The sequence below is a fragment of the Sarcophilus harrisii genome, chromosome 2, assembly GCF_902635505.1.
Source record: "Sarcophilus harrisii chromosome 2, mSarHar1.11, whole genome shotgun sequence".
Lineage (NCBI taxonomy): Eukaryota > Metazoa > Chordata > Mammalia > Dasyuromorphia > Dasyuridae > Sarcophilus > Sarcophilus harrisii.
Window position 1 is genome coordinate 56,449,254 of NC_045427.1, and position 24,000 is coordinate 56,473,253.

The following is a 24,000-nucleotide window of genomic DNA, read 5'->3' on the forward strand; positions in this document are numbered from 1 at the left end:
AGATATTTATTTATTTTTATAAAGGTTTTTATTTTCAAAATGCATGCATAGTTTTCAACATTCACCCTTGCAAAATCTTGTTAAAGATTTTTTTCTCTCCCTTTCCCCTGCCCCCTTCCCTAGGTGGCAAGTAATCCAATGTATGTTAAAACATATGCAATTCTTCTATACATATTTCCACAGTTATCATGCTGCACAAGAACAATCAGATCAAAAAGGAAAAAAATGAGAAAGAAAATAAAATACAACCAAACAACAAAAAAGAGTGAGATTACTATACTGTGATCCACACTCGGTGCCCACAGCCCTCTCTCTGGGTGCAGAGTGGTTCTCTCCATCACGTCCATTGGAATTGTTCTGAAGCATTTCACCAACGGGATATTTTTATTGTTTTATATATATATATATATATATATATATACACATACACAAAGTTATTACAGGCAGCATTAAAGAACATCTTGAAGGACCCAAACCTTGAAGAGAGCTCAGAATTCCAGGGATGAGGAAGGCAATCATTCCTGGCCTATGAGACAAGACAACTGGTGCAGGAACTTAGAGACCATAGAGTGTTGTTTACTGGTGACAGCAATCAGGGCAGCTTAAGGGAATTGGGATGTGGTCATACCAACTATGGACAGCTAAGGAAGCCAGTGGAGGAGACGCTGTATAAACAGTTAGTACTATTCAGATGTTTACAGGGTCATTGGAGATAATCCACATAGAAAAAGTCATGGACATGGCTCTTTACAACCATGAGGCCAGTCTCAATAGTCTTATGATGGAGAGAGCCATCTGTATCCAGAGAGGACTGTAAGGACTGAGGGTGGATCACAGTATAGTTTTTTCACCATTTTTGTTGTTCACTTGCTTTTTCTTTTCTTATTTTTTTCCTTTTTGATATTATTTTTCTTAGCATGATAAATGTGGAAAAATGTATAGAAGAATTATATATGTTGAACATATATTGGATTGCTTGATGTCTAGGGGAGAGTTAGGGGAAGGAAGGGAGAAAAATTTAGAGCATAGGGTTTTTTTGGAGGGGAGAATATTGAAAACTATTTTTGCATGTATTTTGAAAATAAAAAGCTATTATTTAATTCTTATTGTCTCTGCCAAGAAAATCTCCAAAGAGGTCGGGCATAACTGAAATGACAGGTATCCTATGTCTTTGAGATCAGAGTTTTGCTTGAATAGAGAGTATATGTTCTTTTAATGTTATTGCTTTTTGCTTCTCTTTTTCTATATTGTCCTTCACTTCTATATTTCCATTTCCAATCAGTTGTCTTTCGTTTTGTTTCTTTGGTGATTCTTGCTATCAGAGATTCAATTTTTTTTTTCAGTTCCCCCATTTTGCTCTCACAATTCTCATTTCTCTTAGTTACTCAAGAACATGTTATGGATCTTTGTTCCCAATTCCATTGTGCTCTCTTTCTCACCAAGTATTGAGCCATTTTCCATTGTTTGGCAGTATTTATTCATACATATTTGAACTTATTTATGAGATTCTGAGGCCATATTTCTTTCTGTTTAATTGTGTTTTACTCATCGACTTATTTTATTATGTTTAAGGTCTTTGTATTTTCTTTTTTCCCAGATATTTGGTTATTTCACTTCATGGGCCTTCCTCCCCCACATTCTCTGTTGTTCACTTTTTGACTTCCTCCCCTCTGACAGTGGTTTTCCTGGATGGAGTGGGTGTGGTGAGGGAAGAGAACTCAAAGCCTACCAGCTGTCTGCATCCTGGGCAATTGAAGGTTCACTAGATTAGGCCTGTCCCGGGTGACTTATGAGGAGACTGACCTGGCCCCAGTTGGATGCCAGGTTCTTTCCTTCAGACTTAGTAAAAAGCCACATAGCCCTCCATAACGTGTCCTGCCTGCTCCCTCTGACTCTTGGTCTGGCCGGGCAGGTCAGAGCATTGTCACATGGTGATGTGACAATTTTGTCATTTGGAATTTGGGCATCTCAGAAAGCAGGCAGAGTTAGGGAGAGGTTTGGGATGTCAGGGTGAGCTCTCTATCAAGCCAAGACCTGTGTCCTGCCCCTTGTCTTCTATTCCTCCATTCTCTTGCAGAGATCCTTTGTAGCATAGAATATTGCCTCATTGTTAGCAATTGAAACTAGCAAATTTCTGTCATTTGAAGCTTGGATCTCTATAATGTGGGGGCAGGCTGGGGGAAGAAAGGGATGCATCAATGCAGGTGTATACCATGATGTGGGATGTTTTGTTACAAATCCGTGGTTTAGATGACCTGTGCCACTTTGGGGGAGGAGGTGTTGAATGAGCTCAAGGTAGGTGTTGATTCACGGGTTGTTTTTTTTTTTTTTTTTTTAATCTTCTTTTGGGTTCCTGATGTCCTAGATCAAGGGAATAGCTCTGAAATGGCTTTATCTTTGTTTCATAGTTTCTGTTGCGGAGAAGCTTGAGGAGTCATAAGGTTCAAAGAAAATGTCTACTCCTCCATCATATTGTTCATTGGTCCAGAAATTCATTAATCTCTTAGTTCCTAGGTCTAATGACCTTTTCCCAATCATCATCCTTTTTGACCTTGCTGCAACTTTTGACACTGTTAATTATTTCCCTTGAGGCTGTCTTCTCTCTCTGTTTTTATAACACTTCCTTCTCTTAGTTCTTCTCTTATCTATCTGTTTCATTATCATCCGAGTCACTCTTAGACATCCCTGGGTATCCTCCAAAGTTCTGTCCTGCGTTTTCTTCCCATATTTTATTTTGCTTAGTAATTTCATTAGCACCTATGGATTCAATTATCATCTCTTTTATGATGATTCTCAAATCTGTTTATCCATTCCTAACCACTTTGCTGTCTTCAGTCTCACTTCTCCATTAGACATTTGGAACTAAATTTCCCATCGTCATCTAAAACTCAACCAGTCCAGAACTTGTCATAATCTTTTCCCAAAACCTCTCACCCCTACTTCCAAACCTGTTTATTATTGTTGAAAGTACCGCCTTCCTCCTAGTCGTCTAATCTCACAACCGGGATGTGGTTTTTAATTCTTCACTTCCTCTCACCCCTGCCAACGAATCTGTTGACAATTTCTGTCTTCTAGTTTATTTTATAACATCTTTCATATGTGTCCCTTTCTCTCCCCATGCATACACCACTTTGGTGCAAATTCTTAGCATCTCATGACTGGACTATTACACAATTCTCTGCTTGGGGCTGCCTATCTCAAGGCTCAACCTGCTCTAAACCATCCTCCATCTGTCAAATTGTTCTTCTTAAAATATAGACTCCCTCATTAAATAAATTACCTTGGCTTCCCACTGACTCTAACAGCAAATCTAAAATTCTCAAGTATGCAGAGGCCTTTATAACAGGTTCACTTCCTACTTTTTCAGTCTTTTATATTAGTCACCCTCGTATACTTTGTATTCCAGAGACCATCCTCCATGCCTGAAATTCTTTCCTTTCTCATTTCCACCTCCTGGTTTCCCTGGTTTCAAGTCTGAAGTAATCCCTGCTTCTGTAAGAAGTGTTTCCCAACATCTATTAATGCTTCCCAATGTGGATTATCTCTAATTTATCCTGTATGCAATGTGTTATTACATAGTTGTTTCCTTGTTTTCTTCTTCTCTTTTTCATTAGACTGTGAGTTCCTTGAGAACAGGAACTAACTTTTGCCTTTCTTGGTATCCCCAATGCTTAGCACAGTGCCTGGTAACCTTAGCTTAAAAAGGCCCAGGTCTCCTTTTTCATCTCTGGTTGTTCTGATCTAAATCTGGCCATTAGACCCCAGTGAGGCAGGAGACCTTGCACATCCCACCCTCACTTCAGTCCAGTTTACCTGCATGTTATGGTATCACATCCCTGATGTCAGAAGGAGAAACAGCAGTAGGCACTTAATGGTAGTAGCTAACATGTACATAGCACTTAAGCCTTGTGTAAAGGAAAGGTTGGGTGACCACTAGTTAGGTATATTATAAAAGGAATTCTTAATTCAGTTATGGGTTCAAAGAGAGGGTCTTAAAAACCCTTCCAGTACTCTTATTCTTTTATTCTGTGAACCTATAATAAAAGGGCTGTAAAATATCTCAAAACTACTGCTTTCTGCTGTTGAAATGTGAAATGAGGAAAAGCAAGAAAGTAAAAGAGGGAAAATATAGAGCCTATCAGACTGAGTAGGGGAAGCCAAAAATGACATCAAATGACAGAATCTTAGATCTAGAAGGGATCTCAGGAAGTGTAATACAGGACAGTACTAGATTTGAAGTCAGTTTGGGTTCAAACTCTGCATCTGTCATTTATTACTTGGGGACTTTGGACAAATCACTTTTAAAACTCTGGGCTTAAAAAAAAAACACCAAAACTCTGGGCTTCTTATCCTTCCTTTCTTGTAAAATAAAGAGACTACACTCTGAGGGCCTGTAGTTCTACCTGATTATTATTTGGTTCTAAAATATATACCCAATTGTGATCCTCTAGTTTTTACTTGCAGATCTCTATTTTTAGGAAGTTTCTTCATACAGATAGTTATACCTCTCTACAACTTCTAGCCATTACTCCTTTTTCTGTCCTCTGCTTTTGCTTTTAAGGGCAATATTTTAGTATGTAATAAAATCCCATATTTCTGAACTATCATGTTCATAGATGTAACAATTTCAAAATTGAATTGACATTTTACTTACCCATTGATTAGATATTTTTTAATATTCAGTTCCTAGAATACTTATAAAGTGATCAAAAAAGACTATTGAAAAAAGATGATCAAATAAAGGACCACTCAAGAATACAATAATGATAATGGATAAGAGAAGGAAGTATTATTTATCTTTAAATTTTTGCTTCTGAGTCTTCCAAGAGAAATGACAGAACAAAAATGGTTAATGGAGTTGAATCCTAACACAAATAAGGATATAGTAAGAGAATACTTGGCAGGTGTGAATTCAGGTTAATTAGACATCAACAGAACAATCCTGAGTACCTACTATATGCCAGACCTATGTTAAGCACTGAGGATTGATAGATAAAAGTGTTGAACCATTGCTGGGGAATCTTTGAGAGATTATGGTGAATTATGGAAAGAAAAAACACTCAAAAAGAGAGGAAAATGGAGTCTACAAACAGTAGACTGAATACTTTAATTCCTAGAAGAATAAAATTATTATAGATCATTTTTTAAAATTGTATTTTTTTCGTGACACTCTATATTCTGTATTGTTATTCTTTTTCCTACCAATCTTGAATTAGGGAAGACCAACTTTTGTCATATATGTGGAACTCCCACAATCCATACTTCCATATATTACTTTTTTTTTTTCTGGAGGTGGAGAGCATTTTACTACTTAAATCCTTTGTAGTTGGTTTGAATTATTATATTACACAGGATAGCTTAATCATTCCCAGTTACTCTTTGAAAAATATTGTTATTATCTACTGGTCATCCTGCCATCTGGGGAAGGGAGTGGGGGGGTAAGAGGTGAAAAATTGGAACAAGAGGTTTGGCAATTGTTAATGCTGTAAAGTTACCCATACATATAACCTGTAAATAAAAGGCTATTAAATAAAAAAAAGAAAGAAAAAATATTGTTATTAATGTATATAACATTCTCTTAGCTCCACTCCTTTCACTCTGCATTATTTCATACAAGGCTTCCCATGTTTTTCTAAATTCCTACCTGCTCAGAGATTCTCAGAAAAACCTGGGTCCTCCATCAGCTCAAGCAAAGTCAAATGTACTGTGTACATAGTAATAGCAAAGTTGTGGGATGATCAGCTGTGAATGACTTTGCGATTCTCAGCAATATAACAATTCAATATTACTCTGAAGGACTTATGATGAAAAATGCTATCCATACCTAGAGAAAGAACTAATTGTATATGAATTTAGACTGAAGCATATTTTTTTTCTTGAGAGGTATTTTTTTTGGAGGGGAAAGAATCTATGTTTTTGTTTGCAACATGACTTTTATGACAGTGTTTTATCTAATTTCACCTCGGCCTTCTCAATGAGGGGGGGAATGAAGGGGAAAGAACCTGGAACTCAAAATTTTAAAAACAAATATTAAAAGTTGTTTTATATGTAACTGGGGAAAATAAAAACATTTAAAATAAGAATAGCTTTAAAAAATCTGTTGTGCCTAAAAAAAGGAAAGAAAAAAAAACTAGTGCAATCCTCAAAAAAACCTTTATTTTGTCATTCTTAGAGCACAGTAATATTCCCTCACAATTATATATTGCAACTTATTTGGCCATTTCCCAGTTGATGGGCTTCCCTTTAGTTCTTTGCCACCACAAAGAGAACTGCTATAAATATTTTAAAACATATATGTTTCAACTCTAAAGGACCTATGAAGGAAGATGCTGTCTTGCCTCCAGATAAAAAACTAACATGTATTGTATGATTTCACACATATATCTGTGTCAAATGTTGGCCTCAAGTGTGTGGTTGAGAAGGGGGAAGGACTCAAATGTAACCAAAAAGATTCAAATGTTTTTTAAAAGAAACATGTGGGTTTTGTTTGTTTTTTTTTTCCTTTTCCCTGGTCATTTCATATGCTGGGTCAAAGGGTACATACAATTTTATAATACTTTGGGCATAATTCCAAATTGCTCTTCAGAATGGTTAGATCAGTTCACAGATCTGCCAACAGTTTATTAGTTCCCAATTTTTCCACATCCCCTCTAACATTATTTTTTCCTATCATTTTAGCCAATCTGATAGGTGCGAGATGATACTTCAGAGTTGTTTTAATTTGCATTTCTCTAATCAGTAATGATTTAAAGCATTTTTCCATATAAAAGTATATTGCTTTGATTTCTTCTTCCCAAAACTGCCTTTTCATATCCTTTGACCATTTATCAATTGAGAAATGATTCTCAATCTTACAAATTTGACTCAGTTCTCTATATATTTGAAATATGAAATCTTTATTCAAGAAACTAACTACAGAAAATTTCCTCCAATTTTCAGCTTTCCTTTAGAGCATTTTTAAAAAGGTATTGTTTGTGATGGTCTAACAAAGGAAGTCGTGACATCAATGAAGTCCAGCATGACTTTGTCAGCCATAGGTCAGCGCAGGCCAATCTCAATTTCTTTTATGACAGGGTTACTGGACTGGTAGAAATTGGATTTACACCAAGAATTCAAGGTTGGGTTAGCATTAGGAAAACTATAAAGATGTTGTTAGAACAGCAATAAAAATCATGTTACATCAATAGATGTAGTAGAAAGACCATTTGACAGAGTACATTTATTCATGTCAAAGATACTAGCAAGCTTAGAAATAAATGGATTTTCTCATAATAAATTTAAAATATATCTATTAAAGCCAAGGAGTTATCATCATTTGCAGTAAAGTCCCTGATTGGAAGGGTGTGTGTGTGTGTGTATGTGTGTGTGGTTACTTAACAATATGGAAAATAAATGAGAATTACAAAAGGAATACATAGCTCATCAGTTACCAAATTGTGTTATCTGATGTCTTCACCATATCTCTTGTGTTTCTTATAGCTATCTCCCTCCATCCCCTCACAACTTTTCCTGTGTTATTTGTCCCTGCTTCATGCCCCTCCTCTTACTTGGGCCCCCTTAAGAGCCTTCTAACATCCCCTTTCTCTCCCCATGTAGCCCAATCCCCCTTGAGCTGCTGAGATTGCTTTGCCCATAGAGCCCCAGGGCTTCCAAGATCACACCTAAGCTCTTTGGTTTGAACTGTGAAGCTCTTCTTGTGCTGTACCCTTCATAAACCTTCAGGCTCCTTCCTTCCATCCTGGCCCATTTAAATACTCCTCCTCCTCTTCCTCCTCTTCTTCCTCTTCCTCCTCTTCTGATCTGTGCCTGGGTGTGAGTTTCCCTGCCCCCATCTGGGCCTTGAGAGCTCTGGCTCCTTTCTCTCCTTCCCAGCCCCTCTCACCTCTTCCTTTATCCTGTCTCCTTTCATCCTCATGGCATGGTGTCAGGCCACAAATAATAGCCACAGCTAGAATCCATGAACATTTTGAAAGTTTGAGAACATCTGTTCTCAAAGCTACCTTGGGATCCAAGTATGTTATCATCCTTCACTTTATGAATGAGGAGTTCAGTGACTCCTCCAGGGTCACACAGACCAGATTTGAAGCCAGATCTTCCTGAGTTCACATCTAGGCCAGCTTGCCTGACTGAATGTAGCAATAAGAGCTGTGGACTGATTCCCATCTGAGCTGTTTGCGGCCTGTGTGACCTGGGACAAGGTCCTCTTAGATCCTTGAACAGGAGGCTGTGGTTGAGAATGGTCCTTAATTACCTTCTAAACCTAAATTCTAGAAACTAATAGCATGGGTTCCAGGTGAGTCCAAAAATCGCTGCTGATTATTGTCTTTCCTGCTAATAACAAGGTGTTGCATTGTTTGTGTTTTAGGAGCCATTCTCAGTCTGTGAGCATGACGAATGAAGCCCTAGTGAAGAGATGAATTGGTGAAACCAGGATGAAGCTGCTGCCAGGAGTTGGGGTCTTTGGGACTGGCAGCTCAGCTCGGGTTCTGGTCCCATTGCTGAGAGCTGAAGGCTTCACCATTGAGGCACTGTGGGGCCGGACAGAAGAGGAGGCAAAGCAGCTCGCTGAAGAGATGAGCATTTCCTTCTACACCAGCCGGACAGATGATGTCTTGCTACACCAGGACGTAGATCTGGTTTGCATCAACATCCCTCCTCCACTTACTCGGGAAATAGCTGTGAAAGCTCTAGGTACAGTCAGGCCACAAAAAAGGGGTAGATTGGTTTTAATTATTTCTTTTTTAGTGCTTAGAACATTGCCAGACATCTTAATGGGTATATGTACAGACTGTCCACCAGTATGCCCTTTTTTCCTTCTCAGTCCAGAATATTCAATGGTGGTAATAACTGGTGCTTCTAGAGCTTTTCGGGGTTTACAAACCGTGCTCCTAAAAGTAGCTTGTCAGACAATTTGAGTATTACTAGTGTTATTTATCCCTGTTTTATAGATGAGAAAGCTGAGGCTCAAAGAAATTCAGTGACACATAATGAGGAGTATCAGCTGGATTTTAAAGCTGAGTTTCCTTACTCCAATTCAGCATTTCTTTCCTCCACCTTTTGGTAAATGTGAAAACATAAGTGAGTCAGTGATCCAGAACATATTACGTGGAAGTATATCAGGGTAATATAAGAACTTAAGTTGCACTTCTGCCTTTTAGAAGGATGCATTGCTTGAGGTAAGTACTTTTATTCTGCCACTAAGTCCTGGGATAGAAGATGCTCATGAGAAAGCATTCCTTGTCCTATAGGTTAGAGGATCCACATTTTCAGTGACTTCAAAGTTGTTCAGAGTAAGAGCTTAATGACAGATAGAATCACAGAGCTGGAAGTGACCTTAGAGTTAATTTAGTCCTAAGATCCCATATTCCTGGAACTGGCAATGCTGGGTGTAGGTTCAAGATCTAAAAGGCATCTCAGAGGCCAGTCCTAGGATTTATTTTTTTAAATTAAATTCTATTTTATTTTCCAATCTAAATGTCTTCCTTCTTATCTCTTCTTCCTTTTCTACCCTCTTTCTTCACTGAGAAACAGAAAAAACAAAGACCATTACAAACACAAGCAAAGCAAACGAAACATTTGCTGTGTCCAAAAAAAAAAAAAAAAAAACAGCCAGAAAGAACTCCTGTCTTCTGATTCTGAAGCTCCTGTTGTTTCCATGTAGAGAACAGGCAAGGTCATAAGTCACAAAAAAAGACTTTTTATTGACACTGCAGTTTATAATGCAAAAGATGATCAATTGAAGACTGATCAAGGGTCCTTTTGGTGTCTTAAGTACTTACTAGGTGCCATTCATTGTGCTAAGGACTACTGAAATTTTTGTTGTAGTTTAATCATGTCTGACTCTCCATGATCCAATTTTGACGTTTTCTTAGCATAGAGTGATTTCCATTTCCTTCTTTATCTCATTTAACGGATGAGAAAATAGAGACAAACAGGATTAAGTGGCTGCCCAAGGTCACACAGCTAGGGAGTATCTGAGATCAGATTTGAACTCAGGAAGATGAAACTTCCTGATTCCAGCTCTGTCCTGTGTTCTGTATCCAAACTCTATTGATACCCTATCCACCTACCTGCCAAAGGACTGTGATAAAGAAAAAGTAAAAACTCGGTCTTGATCTTCAAGTCCATATTCTAATATGGAAGACAAAATGCAAATAACTTTACAGTGTGTATCATCTATATAGTCTTATCTCAACTTTCAGATTCTGTGTAACTGTTCCTTTAGCCATTTTATTATCCTGCCTCTGATTTCCACTTTGCTGAATTTGGTGGCCTAATGGCTGGTGGTCATTATCATAGTTGGTACCTATGTATTTCCATTTCTGTAAATTGAAGCTCCATAGAAACTGTTACTGAAGGTCACTAGTGCCAAAATTAGTAAATATCATTGTTAACAGATGTTAAAAGATGTTAGGGTAAGCAAATTTCACTGTTTTATTTCCTTAGGACACAAAATTTCCCTGCAGACTCTGGGAGAATCATTTGCCAGTTCATTGATGTCTTTCCTTTAGATTATAAAACATGTCAGAGGCACAGTTTGGATTCTTTGTGCTTCAGTAACATTCTGTCATACATTGAGCTGGGGCCTGCAAGGCTTTTAAAAATTGCTTCATAAAGTTCCTATAATAAGAAATAAAGTTAAATCAGTACATATTGTATATCTACATGAGTAAGGCCCATGAGGCAGGTGCTGGGGAATATACGAAGAAGTAAAAAAACAGCCCCCTAGCTCAAGAAACCTGCCATCTGGCTGGAGGGAACCAAAGAATAAAATGCAAGAAAACTTAAGTAATAAAATAGCAGAATTGTCAGTGCATTAGTTACTTTTCCTGAATTGTTTATTTCTCTTTTTTCAAATTTTTGCTACAAAGAATGACTTGCTGGGAGAAGAGGCAAAATATCTGGAAATAAAAGTGATATCAAAACAAAAGACCAATAAAAGTAAGATTTAAAAAGGTAGAAAGAGAGATGTCCTAAAGTAGTATGTTATTGTCATGTTTTATACACAGTGACTACTTAGAGTCAGTTCTTTTTACAAATTTCTGGGACTCTGAGAATTAAATTTTCAGAACATTCTGAAGATGACACTCCTGCCCTAGAAGTTAGTATCGCTTTTACTCTAGGCAATATTTCTAGTCATCCAGGAATCAGAGAAGAGTAGAATCCCAAGGCAGTAGCACTTATATACAAGGTTATCTGCTCAGTTCTAGGAATATGATGATGAAAAACTACCAAGACCTCAGAGATTTCATCTGGGAAGCCAGGGATGATGTGGTACAGTGAGAAAAGAATCAAGACAAAGCACTCTAGGAAAATGCTTTGTGACAAGACATTTCCCTGAGGAGATGGGGACAATTTTATTGTGGAAATGGCAACCGAAGGAAGAGAAAGCCTTTAACACCACTGGTGATGGAGTCATAGGCCTGTGATTGAGAGTCAGTCTTTCTGGAATGTGCACACACATGAGCCTTGTGTATACACACACACACACACACTCACGCTCACACATGCACGTGTGCCGCTGAGGTGGGAGGTGGCAGATCAAGATCAGGAACTAACTAATCCATTTTGGTTAGAACCACAGGATGTGAAGGGCAATAATGTGAAGTAAGGCTAGAAAAGGAAGTGAAAAACTGATGAAGGGGTCTCAGATGCCAGACTGTGGGATTGATGGTCTGTCCAGTGTGTCATTGGGAGTCACTGTACCTGGTGATCAGTTAGGCTAGGTAATGCAAGCTAAACCGAGTTTACAAAGTACCACCAGGAATCAGAAGTAGAGGACCTGAATTGGAAGTACGACTTTGAGTTCCAGTTTCTTCCAGGGTAACTTTAACTAAACAGTAAAGTCTGATTCTTTCTCTACTCTCCATCTTAAGATTGACTGTCCAGACTTATAAATCTAATTTTATTCCACACTACATAAATGCAAACTAGCACAATTAACTCCAATAGGTCAACCAGAGACTAGCTCGAGCTTCCCCATTCTTCTACCTGCCTTTTAAGCCTACAGTGATTATGGCTAAGACTAGGCATTGTGCTAGGTGAGGAAATTCCCCATTAGTACTTTGGTAGTATTCCCTTCAGTTCTTAGCATGTAAGAATTCTATGATTTCGGCCTATTTATGTAAATAGGAGGAAGAACAAAGGCATCTGGGAGCCTTTATAGTAGTTCTGTTTCATCCTCCAAAAAAAATCTTCTCTAAGGGAAGTTAATATACTAGAAGCCACTCTTAGAATGTGCTCTGTTCTCTAGTGATGTGGCAGCTAAAACCAGTTAACTCTAGTATGTGACTAAGGTTTTCTCATAACCTTATGAGAACCTTTTCTCATGTTGTTTTTTTTTTTTTTTTTTAAACTTAATGTGAGCTCTAATCAGAAAGCCCAGGTAAATATTTTTTAAAGTTTTATCCTCAGGGTTGCCATAGCAGGGATCTAGAGGGCCGAGCACTAGACAGGTCTAGGGGTCAGAAGACTGGGCTTGATGTACTCTGCTCCATTATAAGCATGGCAAGTCCTCCCCTTCAGTTCTCAGGCTCTTTGCATGTAAAATGAACATAATAATAACTGTCCCACCCTCATTTACTAGGCTGTTGTAAAGAGAAAGGAGTTAATAGATGTCTGAACTTTTTAACTCTTTGGAATGAAGGCCTTAGTGTCATAAAGTAGCACAGTTGGCTTCTGCTCCATCAGGCTAGCCAGGTCTGGAAAAAGATGGCGGAGTTTTGAGCAGTGTGGGCAAGTCAGGTTACATAGCTGACCCATAATTTCTTAAACTGTAAAATGGTTAGCAGGAACACCTCCTAAAGGAGAAAGGAGCAGTGAGGGTTAAAGCAGGTTAAAGAAACCTGGCCAAGACAAAGTCAGCTTAGTAGAATCATCTCCAGGGCCTTCGAGATGGACATGGAAAAAGGACTATAAAGAGGAGGAAGATAGAAAAGATTTTCAAGCATCTACAGAAACTTTTTTTTCCCATCAAAGCCAATAGAACCATCATACTTGGACCCTGATATTACTGTTCCAAAGGTACATACAGAGATGTCAGAAATGATCTAGAAGATAGTAACAGCTAGGGAAAATAGCCGAAGGACACAATGATGGCATCAATCATAAATGGGATTTCTGTAGCCCTTTCAGTTTGCACAGGGCTTTACGAATAATGTCTTCACCACAACCCTGTGAGGTAAATGCTATTATTTTACAGCTGAGGAAATGGGCCCATACCAGGATACACAGCTAGTATGCCTCTGAGACAAAATTTGAACTCGGGTTTTTATGATTACATTTCTATATAAAAGAAATACATTTGTAAATGTGCCAAAAGGCTGATCTCCATGGTATTTTGGAAGGAATAGAAAATGTGAAAGGAATGCTCAACTCTTGTTAATACCCCAAAATGTGAATGAGAAGCTAATAACTGTTGATATTTATATCCTTTCTCCCCTCTAAACAAAATCTTTGAGTGTCATCTTTGTGAGACTTGAGGTCATCCTCAAGGAAGGTATCAGCCTATTTCATTAATGAACCACATCTTTGCTGTCTCACAGTTGATTGAAAGCTGGAGAGAAGGTGGATTGTCTGCACTTAGAGTTTGCTGATAATTAAGAAGTGGTCACCTCAGTAGAACAAAATGCCACCTTACAGACTTTTATAACAAAGTACCTTCCGTCCATAAATCAAGATTCTTTAGGATTCCTTGGAAAATGTAACCACAGAAATAACCCTTTGCTAACAAGCATAAGGCAAAACAGGCAGCAAGCATCTGTTAAGTGTTGACTTAAATTCAGGAGATAGAAAGAAAGACAAAAAGCTGAGCCCTGTCCTCAAGGAGCTTACCTTCTGATGGAGATGACATATAAATAGCTAGGTACATGAAAGGTAAATATAGAGTAGATGAAAGGCAGTTTGGGGGGCCTATAGAAGAAATGAGTTGAGTGGGAATTTGAAGGAAGCTGGGGAAAACTGGCTGGAAGTGGAGGTGAGTGAGGGACATTGTTTTCCAGGAGCAGAAAAGATAGTCTGTTTGAGAAATTAATTGCACACAGGCTGAGGTAGCTAGAATTGAGAGTATGTGAGTCAATTATAAGAAGACTGGAAAGGGAAGAAATATCCAGGTTAAAAGCTTTAAATGCCAAATAGAGGTAACAGAGACCCTTTGAACCAGGGTGGAGATGGTTTGTGGTGTACCAGAAGATCTTTCCCACTGTGATAGAGGAAATATTGCACAGAATTCAGATTGAGGGATTTATCCTTACTATCCATAGGAAATTGTTATATTTCTGTTTGTAGATGACATTGTTTGGTTACCTTAAGTTTCAAGACTTTTGTAGCCTCTTGTAAGAGATCTGTAATCATTGAAAAGAAATTTGGTCTAGCCATACACAAAGGAAAGACCGAGTGGTCTTTCTTGTTTATTACACAGATTTTATCATGCATGTTGAATGGACACCTTATAGAACTTACCCAAGAATATGTATACCTGGGACAAACAATAAGACATGTATCTAGACATAGATACAGAAAAGAGAAGAGAAGTGAGCTGTATTTCTTTTAGGAAATAGCACTTTTATTGAACCTCAGCTTTCCATAATAGCAAAGGCCCACCTTTTTCACGACAAACATTTTACCAGTGTTGCTATGTGACAACTAAAAAACCCACTGCTTCCCAGAAAGTAAAGATATGTATCATGCAGAAAGAGCTGGAAAGGCTCAAAGTAACTAGGAATAGGCTGCAACATAAAACCAATAAAGAAATTCAGAGAAAAATAGGAATAAAGAGTGTCATGAAGAAATAGTAAAAGGGATTATGAGTCAGACAGAGGACCAGATTGTTTCACTAGTGAGGATCATACTTTAGGTCCTACTTTTTTCTGTAAAATGAGTGATATTTATTTATTTATTTCTAATGCACATTGCTTTGTGAATCATGTTGGGAGACAAAAATCAGAATAAAAAAGAAAAATCATGAGAGAGAGAAAAAAAACAGAAAAAAAAAGTGAACTTAGAATATGTTGATTTATATTCAGTCTCCTTAGTTCTTTTTCTGGATAGAGATGGCATTTTCTACCCAAAGTCTATTGGGATTGCCTTGGATCACTGAACCACTAAGAAGAACCAAGTCTTTCATAGCTGATCATCTCATCTTGATGTTACTGTGTACAATATGTTCCTGGTTCTGCTTGTTTCGCTCAGCATCAATTTGTGTAAATTTTTCCAGGCCTTTCTAAAATCGGCTTGTTCATCATTTTTTATAGAAAAAATAATATTCTATTACCTTCATATACTACAACTTGTTCAGCCATTCTCCAATTGATGGGCATCTACAATGAGTGAGATTTTTTTTTCCCTGAGGCATTTGGGGTTAAGTGACTTGCCCAGGGTCACACAGCCAGGACGTGTTAAGTATCTGAGACCAGATTTGAATTCAGGTCCTTCTGACTTCAGGGTTGCTGCTCTATCCACTACACTAACTAACTGCCCCAATGAGCGAGATTCTCAGCAGTTCTAAGGACCCTTTTAGTCTAAAATATACTATCAAATTCTATGAAAATTTCCATCTGTGCCTATATTGCAAAACAACAGCAGGTTTCTTTGGAGTTCTGTGGAGGCTATTATTACTTGAGAGGCCAAGATATAGTGACTATTCTCTGATAATCTATCCCAGTTGCTTCAGCTTTTAAATTATGTCTTATGTCTCTGTGCCTATTTTTTACTTTCTGTTTACTTCTCCATCTTTTCTGTTTTTTACTCTTTCTTTAATTGGCTATATTGAACCTGAGGTTTACATTATCTTTTTGTAGAGTGAAATTTTATGTGCTCTGGGCATAATTTTTTTTATAATAGCTTTTATTTCTCAAAATACATGCAAAGATAGTTTTCAACATTCACCCTTGCAAAACCTTGTGTTCCAAATTTTTCTCCTTCTCCCTTCCCTAGACAGAAGTAATCCAAAATAGGTTAAACGTGTAATTTTAAACATATTTCCAAATTTATCATACTGCATAAAAAAAATCAGATCAAAAAGGGGAAAAATGAGAAAGAAAAAATAAGCAAGCAAACAACAACAACAAAAGGTGAAAATACTAGATTATGATCCACATTCAACCCCCATAAGTCCCCTTTCTGGATGCAGATGGCTTTCTCCATCACAAGTCTATTGGAATTGTCCTGAATTGCCTCATTGTTGAAAAGAGCCAAGTCCATCACAGTTGATCATCACATAATCTTCTTGTTCTATTGATTCTACTCACTTCACATAGCATCAGTTTATGTAAGTTTCTACAGGCCTTTCTGAAATTATCCTGTTGATCATTTCTTATAGAACAGTAATATTCCATAACATTCATATGCCATAGCTTATTCAGCCATTCCCCAACTGATGGATATCAACTCAGTTTCCAGTTTCTTGCCACTACAAAAAAAGGCTGCTACAAACATTTTTGCACATGTGAGTCCTTTTCCCTTTTTTATAATCTCTGTTGGATACAAACTCAGTAGAGCCATTGCTGGATCAAAGGGTATTCTTTGCATAATTCTTTTTAAAAAATCAAAGCTGGAAAACTTGCCTTTTATTTAATTGACCTATATATAGGTGATTTCCCCCCCTTACTATAGCAGGGTACTTGGTAAGAAAAAAAAAAAGTCCTTTGCTTTTTGGTTTATACTTTTTCTTTATAAATTACTAATTTATCTCTAAACCCTGACAGTTTAAGCATCTTGTGGAGCATTTTTCTTTTTCTTTTTTTTAAGGTAATGAAGCATTTTTTTATTGAAACTTTCTATTTTCAAAACATATGCAAGGATAATTTTTCAACATTGACCCTTGCAAAACCTTGTGTTCCAATTTCCTGGTCCTCCCCACACCCTCCCCTAGATGGTAAGTAATGCAGTTAAACGATAAAATAAAATATATATCTAAATCGAATATAATTTTCTTCATGCCATGTTAGGAATATCAGCTGACCAGTAAAGGAAAGAATTTGAGGCCTACAAGGCCCTAAATAAATGAAACTAAGTAAATGAATAAGTGATTTCACGAATGAAGAAGGATCCTTTATAATCTGCAACTTTTCATACATGTTCTCTAAATGCCTCCTCTTTTCAGAGATGAAATTCACTCTGGTGTTTTTTATTTTTTCAGCTTTGTTTAAGAGGGAGCTTTAGTAGATTGTCAAATCATCGTGGTGGTCAGTATATTCTTTCCCTAAAGTCTTTTTAAATCAGCCACTAAAAGATGAGGTTTCCATATTCACTAGAATATTTTTAAGCTTCTAACGGGAAACAGCAAGTAGCAACATTGTTTTTCTTAGGCTGATAACAGCAGAAAGAGAACTGATTCACATACACCAGAACCTAAGATAATTTGACCTCAGAAATAATGTGTTAGGACTAAGGAAAAGAAAAAGTCCGAATTTTTAGGCTTTTGTAAGATAAAGTTTCTTTATAAATCTAGACTTTTGGGTTAAGTCATGTGAAGTCAAAGAAGGAAGTAACAGAGACCTATAGTCCCAGGAACTAAAGGAAATTAGACTATAGGCAGGTACATTAATTACCAGTAGAAAATTTGTTTTTAAGGAGGATATCCTCATGACATCTTAAAATCAACATGTCTAAAATGAAAATCATTTTCTCCCCTAAACCCCCAAACTCTGCTGCTGAACTTTCCTAATTCTATCAAAGGAATCACCATCATTCTGGTGTTTGGGGCTTGTAATCTTGACATTGTTCTTAGTTTCTCACTATTTAAGTGAGCTCACTATTTAAGTCAGCACAGTTCCGAGCACATTACTGTTCTTTTGTTTAGCTGTGTCTGATCCTTTGGGACCCCGTGACCCATGACACTCTTCTTTGTTCCACTGTTTCCCAAAATCTGCCCAAGGTTGTGCTCATTGCTTCCTTGACAGTCTATGTGAGTCATCCTCCTCCTTCCCCTTCTTTTGCTTTCAATCTTTCCCAAAATAAGACTCTTTTCCAGTGAGTTCTTTTGTCTTCTCATTATGTGGCCAATGTATTTCAACTTCAATATTTGTCCCTCCAGTGAAATAGACTGAATATCTTTAAATATTGACTAATTCAATCTTCTTGCTGTCCAAGGAACTCAAAAATCTTCTCCAAAACCACAATTTGGAAGCATTGATTCTGCAGCACTCAGCTTTCCTTATAATCCAGCTCTCATAGACAGACATTACTACTGGAAAAACCATAGTTTTAATTCTAAGAGACCTTTGTCAGAAAAAAGTGATATTTCCGCTTTTTAGTAAATGCTGTACAAATTGGCCATAACTTTCCTTCTAAGGAGCAAGTATCTTTTAATTTTGTGGCTACAAAAGGCATCTACAATGCTCTTTGAGCCTAAGAATATAAAATCTGACACTGTTTCCATTTCTTCTCCCTCTTTTTTCCAGGAAGTGATAGGACCAGTTGCCATGATCTTTGTTTTTTTTCTCCTTTTTAAAAAAAATTATACCTTTTTTATTTTCAAAATATATACATGAATAATTTTTGGCATTCACCCCTACAAAACTCTGTGTTCTAATTTTCCCTCCCTTTCCTCCCTCCCCCAGTCAGCAAGTGATCCAATCTAAGTTAAACATGTGCAGTTCCTCCATATATATTTCCACAAATTTCATGCTGTACAAGAAAAATCAGATCCACGAAGAAAAAAGTGAGAAAGAAAGCAAAATGCAGGCAAACAACAACAGAAAGAATGAAAATATTATTGTGTGGTCCACACACAGTCCCCACTGGCCTCTCTGGGAGCAGATGGCTCTCTTCAGAACAAGATCATTAGAACTGGCATCAATCATCTCATTGTTGACAAGAGCCACTTCCATCAGAAGTGTTATATAATCTTGCTGTTGATGTATCTCCTGGTTCTGCTCATTTCACTTAGCATTTGTTCACGTAAGTCTCTCCAGACCTCTCTAGAATCATCCTGCTGATCGTTTCTTATAGAACAATAATATTCAATAACATTCTTATACCATAATTTATTCAGCCATTCTCCAATTGATGGACATCCATTCATTAGTTTCTTGCCTCTAAAAAAAGGGCTGCCACAAACATTTTTGCACAGTGTGGGTTCCTTTCCTTTCTTTATAATCTCTTTAGGATACAAGCCCAGTAGAAACACTGCTGGGTCAAACAGTATGCACAGTCTGATAACCCTTTGGACGAAGTTCCAAATTGCTCTCCAGAGCAATTGGATCAATTCATAGCTTCACCAACAATGTATCAGTGTCCCAGTTTTCCCACATCCCCTTCGACATTCATCATTGTCTTTTTTTTCCTGTCATTTTAGCCAATCTGAGAGATATGTAGTAGTATCTCAGAGTTGTCTTAATTTGCATTTCTCTGATCAGTAATGATTTAGAACATGTTTTCATATGACTAGAAATGGTTTTAATTTCTTCATCTGAAAATTGCCTCTTCATATGCTTTGACCATTTAATGATCTTAGATTTTTAAGCTTCAAGCTAGCTTTTACACACTTCTCTTTTACTCTCATCAAAAGGCCTCTTAATTCTTCTTTACTTTCTGCCATTACAATGGTACTTTTTACAAATCCAAGATTGTTGAAATTTTTCCCAGCAAGCTGAATTCCAGCTTTTGATTTGTCCAGCCTGGCATTTTTCATGATGTACTCTATCTACATCTAAGTTAACATAAATAAGATGATGATATATACATCTTTGTCATATTTCTTTCCCAATCTTAAACCAATCACTTGTTCCATGTTCAGTTCTAACTGTTGCTTCTTGAACTGCATACAGGTTCCTCAGGGGACAAGTTGGTTTGATACTCCCATCTCCTTGAGGACTTGCCACATTTTGTTGTAATCCACACAGTCAAAAGCTTAAGTGTAGTCAATGAAGCAGAAATACATGTTTTTCTAGCAGTCCCTGGCTTTCTCCATAATCCAACAAATGTTGGCAGTTTAGTCTTTAACCCCTATGCCTCTTTGAAAACCAGCCCGCATTTCTAGTAATTCTCAGTTCACATATTGTTGAAGCCTAGTTTATGGAATCTGAAGTATAACATTACTGGTGTGTGAAAAAAGAGCAATTGTTTGGGAATTTGAGCATTCTTTAGCATTACCCTTCTTTAAGATTGGAGTGTAATAGAGCACCAGCCCTGCAGTCAGGGGGAAAAAATAAGATTGGCATGGAAACTGAATTTTTTTTTTCCAATCCTGGTGTCACTGTTGAGTTTTCCAAATTTATTGGCTTATTGAGTGCTATTAATACTTGAGCCACACTTTTTTAGGATTTTAAATAACTCAGCTGGAATTTTGTCACTTCCACTAGCCTTATTGTTAGTAATGCTTCCTAAGGCCTACTGAACTTCATTCTTTAGGATGTATGGTTCTAGATCAGTAACCACAATACTATGGTAATGTTAAGATCTTCTATAGTTCTTCTGTATATTCTTGCCACCTCTTCTTAATATCTTCTATTTCTATTAGTTTACTACCATTTTTGCCTTTTATCTTGCCATTTTTGCATGGAACGTTCCTTTGTTATCTCTGATTTCCTTGAAGAGATCTCTTTTCTATTCTGTTATTTTCTTCCATTTCTTTGCATTGTTCACTGAACAATAATAGCTCCTTGCTATTTTTTGGAATTTTGCACTCATTTGGATATATCTTTCCCTTATTCCTTCCCTTTTTTTCTTCAGCTATCTGTAAAGCTTCATCAGGCAATCATTTTGCTTTCTCACTTTTTAAAAAATTGCTTCCAATACACTATTATGAACCTTTTTCAATAGTTATTTGGAAACGCTACCAAATTTAATTCCTTAAATCTACTCATCACTTTCACTTCATTTGCATAAGGAGTATTATTTTGGTCATACTTACAGAGTCTGATGGTTGTCCCTATTTTCTTCAATTTAACGCTTAATTTTGCAGTATGAAGCTCATGATCGGAGCCATAGTTCCAGGTCTCGTTTTATCTGACTGTATAAAACTTCTTTCTACCTTTGGCTGCAAAGTATATAATCAATCTGATTTCTACATTGAATATCTGGTGATGTCCATGTGTAGTCATGTTGAAGTGAAGTAGTCATGTGTAGGTTTGTTGAAAAATTGACTATTGAGTTAATCTTGACAAAACTCTGATACTCTCTGCCCTGTTTCATTTGGCACTCTAAAGCCATACTTAACCTCCTTTTCCAATTATCTTTTCATTTCCTACTTTAGTATTCCCATCCCCTGTGATGAATGTGACTTTTTTTGGTGTTTTTTTCTAGAAGATGTAGGTCTTTATAGAACTGATCAGCCATGACCTTTTTAGCATCAATGGTTGGAGCATAGACTTGTATTACTGTGCGGTTAAGTGGGGTTTTTTTGGATTGAAACAAATATCATTCTGTCATTTTTAGCTTATAACTCACTACTGCTTTTCTCCTTTTTGTGACTTTGAGTACTTATTCCATCTCTTCTAAGGAATTCTTGCCCTCATATGTAATGATCATCTGAATTAAATTCACTCATTCCTGTTCATTTAAGTTCACTGACACCCAAGATGTCAATGTTTAATCTTTGTAAATCCTGTTTGACCATACCCAGTTTACCTTGGTTCAGTGATCTAACAATCCAGATTCCTATTCAATATTGAGCTTTGTAGCATTGCATTTTCCTTTTATCAGCAGACATCCTCAGCTGAGCTTCCTTTTGGCTTTGGCCCAACTTTCTATTCTTTCTGAGCCTACTTATAATTCTCCTCTGTCTTCCTCAGTAGCACAGTGGATACCTTCTGACTTTGAGGGGCTCATCTTCCAGTGTTAAATCTTTTTTTAAAATCATTTTTAATACTGTCCATTGTGTTTTCTTGGTAGAGATACTGGAGTAGTTTGCCATTTACTTCTCCTAGTACACAACTGGCACTTCATAAATGCATGTTCTCTCCTCCTATATCCAATCAGTTGTCAAGTTTTACTATGTCTATTTTCACATCTCCCACATCTGCATGCATCTGTGGCGTCCCATTGCAACAGCTCATTTTTTTCTCAGACTCAATTCTTCCATCCTCCAGGCAACCAATCACGTGGTTGCCAAAGTGATTTTCCTTAAGAGGACATGACTATGTGACTCCTCTACTCAACCAAATGCAGTAACTTCTGATTATCTTTAGGATAAAATTAAACTTCTTTGTTTTGCTTTTAATTTCCTGATCGTAATAACCTGATCTAAGACATAATGTCTCTTTCTAGGCTTATTGGACATTACTCCCCCATCTTCAACAGTGTACTGTTTAATCAAACTCCCATCTCCTTCAGTAAATATTTATTTAGCATCTACTATATGCTAGACACAGTGCTAAGCATTCAGATGCAAACAGAAGCAAAAAGCAAGACCCTGTACTCAAGGAGCTCACAACTCAAGGGAGAAGACAACATGGAAACAAATTGTATATAGCAAGCTATACACAGGATAAATAGGAAATAAGAGAGAAGACTTAAATAAGAGGGGCTAGAGAAGACTTCATATTAAAGATGAGATTTTAGTTGAAACTTGAAGGAAGCCAAGGAAAGCAGTAGGCAGACTTGAGGAAAGAGAGCATCCCAGATTTGACAAGCCTCTTTGTCAAGGGGACCACTCTTTGGCAAAGACTAGGAGAAAGGAGGAGAGAATGGGAGATTAAGGGATTTTAAGTTGAAGAGACAGCTTCCATCTAGTAGCCTTGATTTTTTTTTTTCAATAAAGAGGTGAAGCTCTCAGCTGATAGAGAATGATGAAGGATAGCTTGAGAGGCTGGAGGAAGAAAGAGAAAGTTTAGTATAACTTCTGTGAGAAGTGATATGAGGAATCAGGAAGATTTTTTAAAAAATATTTCATATTGCTGCAATCAGGGCTCTGTTGATGTTGGATAACATGATTCTGTAATGGATCTACTTAACTACAATAAGAGAGAAGGAAGCAGATGAAGGGAGTGATCCAAGGTTGAGATTTGGCAAGAAGGGAGCAGCAAAGGAACAAACTGGACAAGGGATTCAAGAACAGATGATAGCCTAGGATTGAAATAACTAGGTATTGATTGAGGAGTGGAGGTCTCCATTTTCACCCCAATTCCAAGATTGTAGGTTTCCATAAGGGCAAAGAACAGATGTAGGAGAGATGTAGCCTTGGGAGAGGTGGGTAATAGGAGGTTATGAGCAATGTCCAGAGTTTCAGATTGGAGAGACGGAACACTAGTAAATAATGGTGGTGTGTGTGATATGTGGCAAAGATAGGTGTGAAAGCGGTTGTGAGGCTTAAAGAAATTGAGGGGACATCTGCCCTGGTATTAGAGTCTTGTATGTAAGGAAAGGAGAGGGACATAGCAAGAAAAGTCCTGAACTCAGTGAGAAGAACCACCATAGTTATCAAAATTTTAATTGGGTGGGAAATTGCCAGTGAGTAAACTTCAAAGGAGGAAAGTTTACTGCTTGAAGGATGCAAAGAAAAAGTCTGGCAGTAATGATGGGTAGCAAGAAGCAACTCCTCTGGGACCTGTGTGATGAGGCCACATGCCTAGTATTAACAAAGGTAAATCTACATCCAGCTCCAAGGACCCTACCTTCGAGGAATATACAATGTGAAATGTTCCTGTGATCTCAGGAACTATATTTTCCAAATCTTATTTTTAAAATATTGTGCTCAAAATTGCTAACTCTTCTTAATTGAACTCTTCTGCTAACAGGAGAAAACAGTTGCTTCTTCTCCAAATTATTTTCTTTTTATGAATTAAGATGACTTTTTATGATCAAAATCAGCCCACTGAGTAGGAGGAGACTAAACCTGATATTCCAGGTTTGGAATCTAAATATTGACAAACCCATTTGCATGAGATGAAATATAAAGAATGCCAAACATCTTAGACTGCCAAGCAAACTAGCAATTGCCATCTGACTCAACCTAAAACATATCAGGCACAGAGGCTGAAAGAAATTGTGTAAACTCTACCTCTCTTTTGAAAGGTGAAAGAGAATAAGGGATGAAGAAGAATGCCAGCTAATGGCAGA

The 24,000-nt window shown here is 37.3% G+C and overlaps 1 protein-coding gene across 4 annotated transcripts in view; it reads left to right on the top strand.

The window, feature by feature from the left end:
• Positions 1 to 24,000, top strand: part of GFOD2 (glucose-fructose oxidoreductase domain containing 2) — a 64,270-nt gene that overhangs the window by 29,712 nt on the left and 10,558 nt on the right. For 2 of the 4 annotated variants that reach the window (XM_031950258.1, XM_031950259.1), the window contains exon 2: positions 8,366 to 8,715. In XM_031950258.1, coding sequence (XP_031806118.1) covers positions 8,433 to 8,715 — 283 coding nt within the window. In that variant the 5' untranslated portion in view covers positions 8,366 to 8,432. Of the gene's footprint in view, positions 1 to 8,365; positions 8,716 to 24,000 lie in introns of those variants that run through there. The other 2 variants (XM_031950260.1, XM_031950261.1) reach the window with 2 other exon arrangements.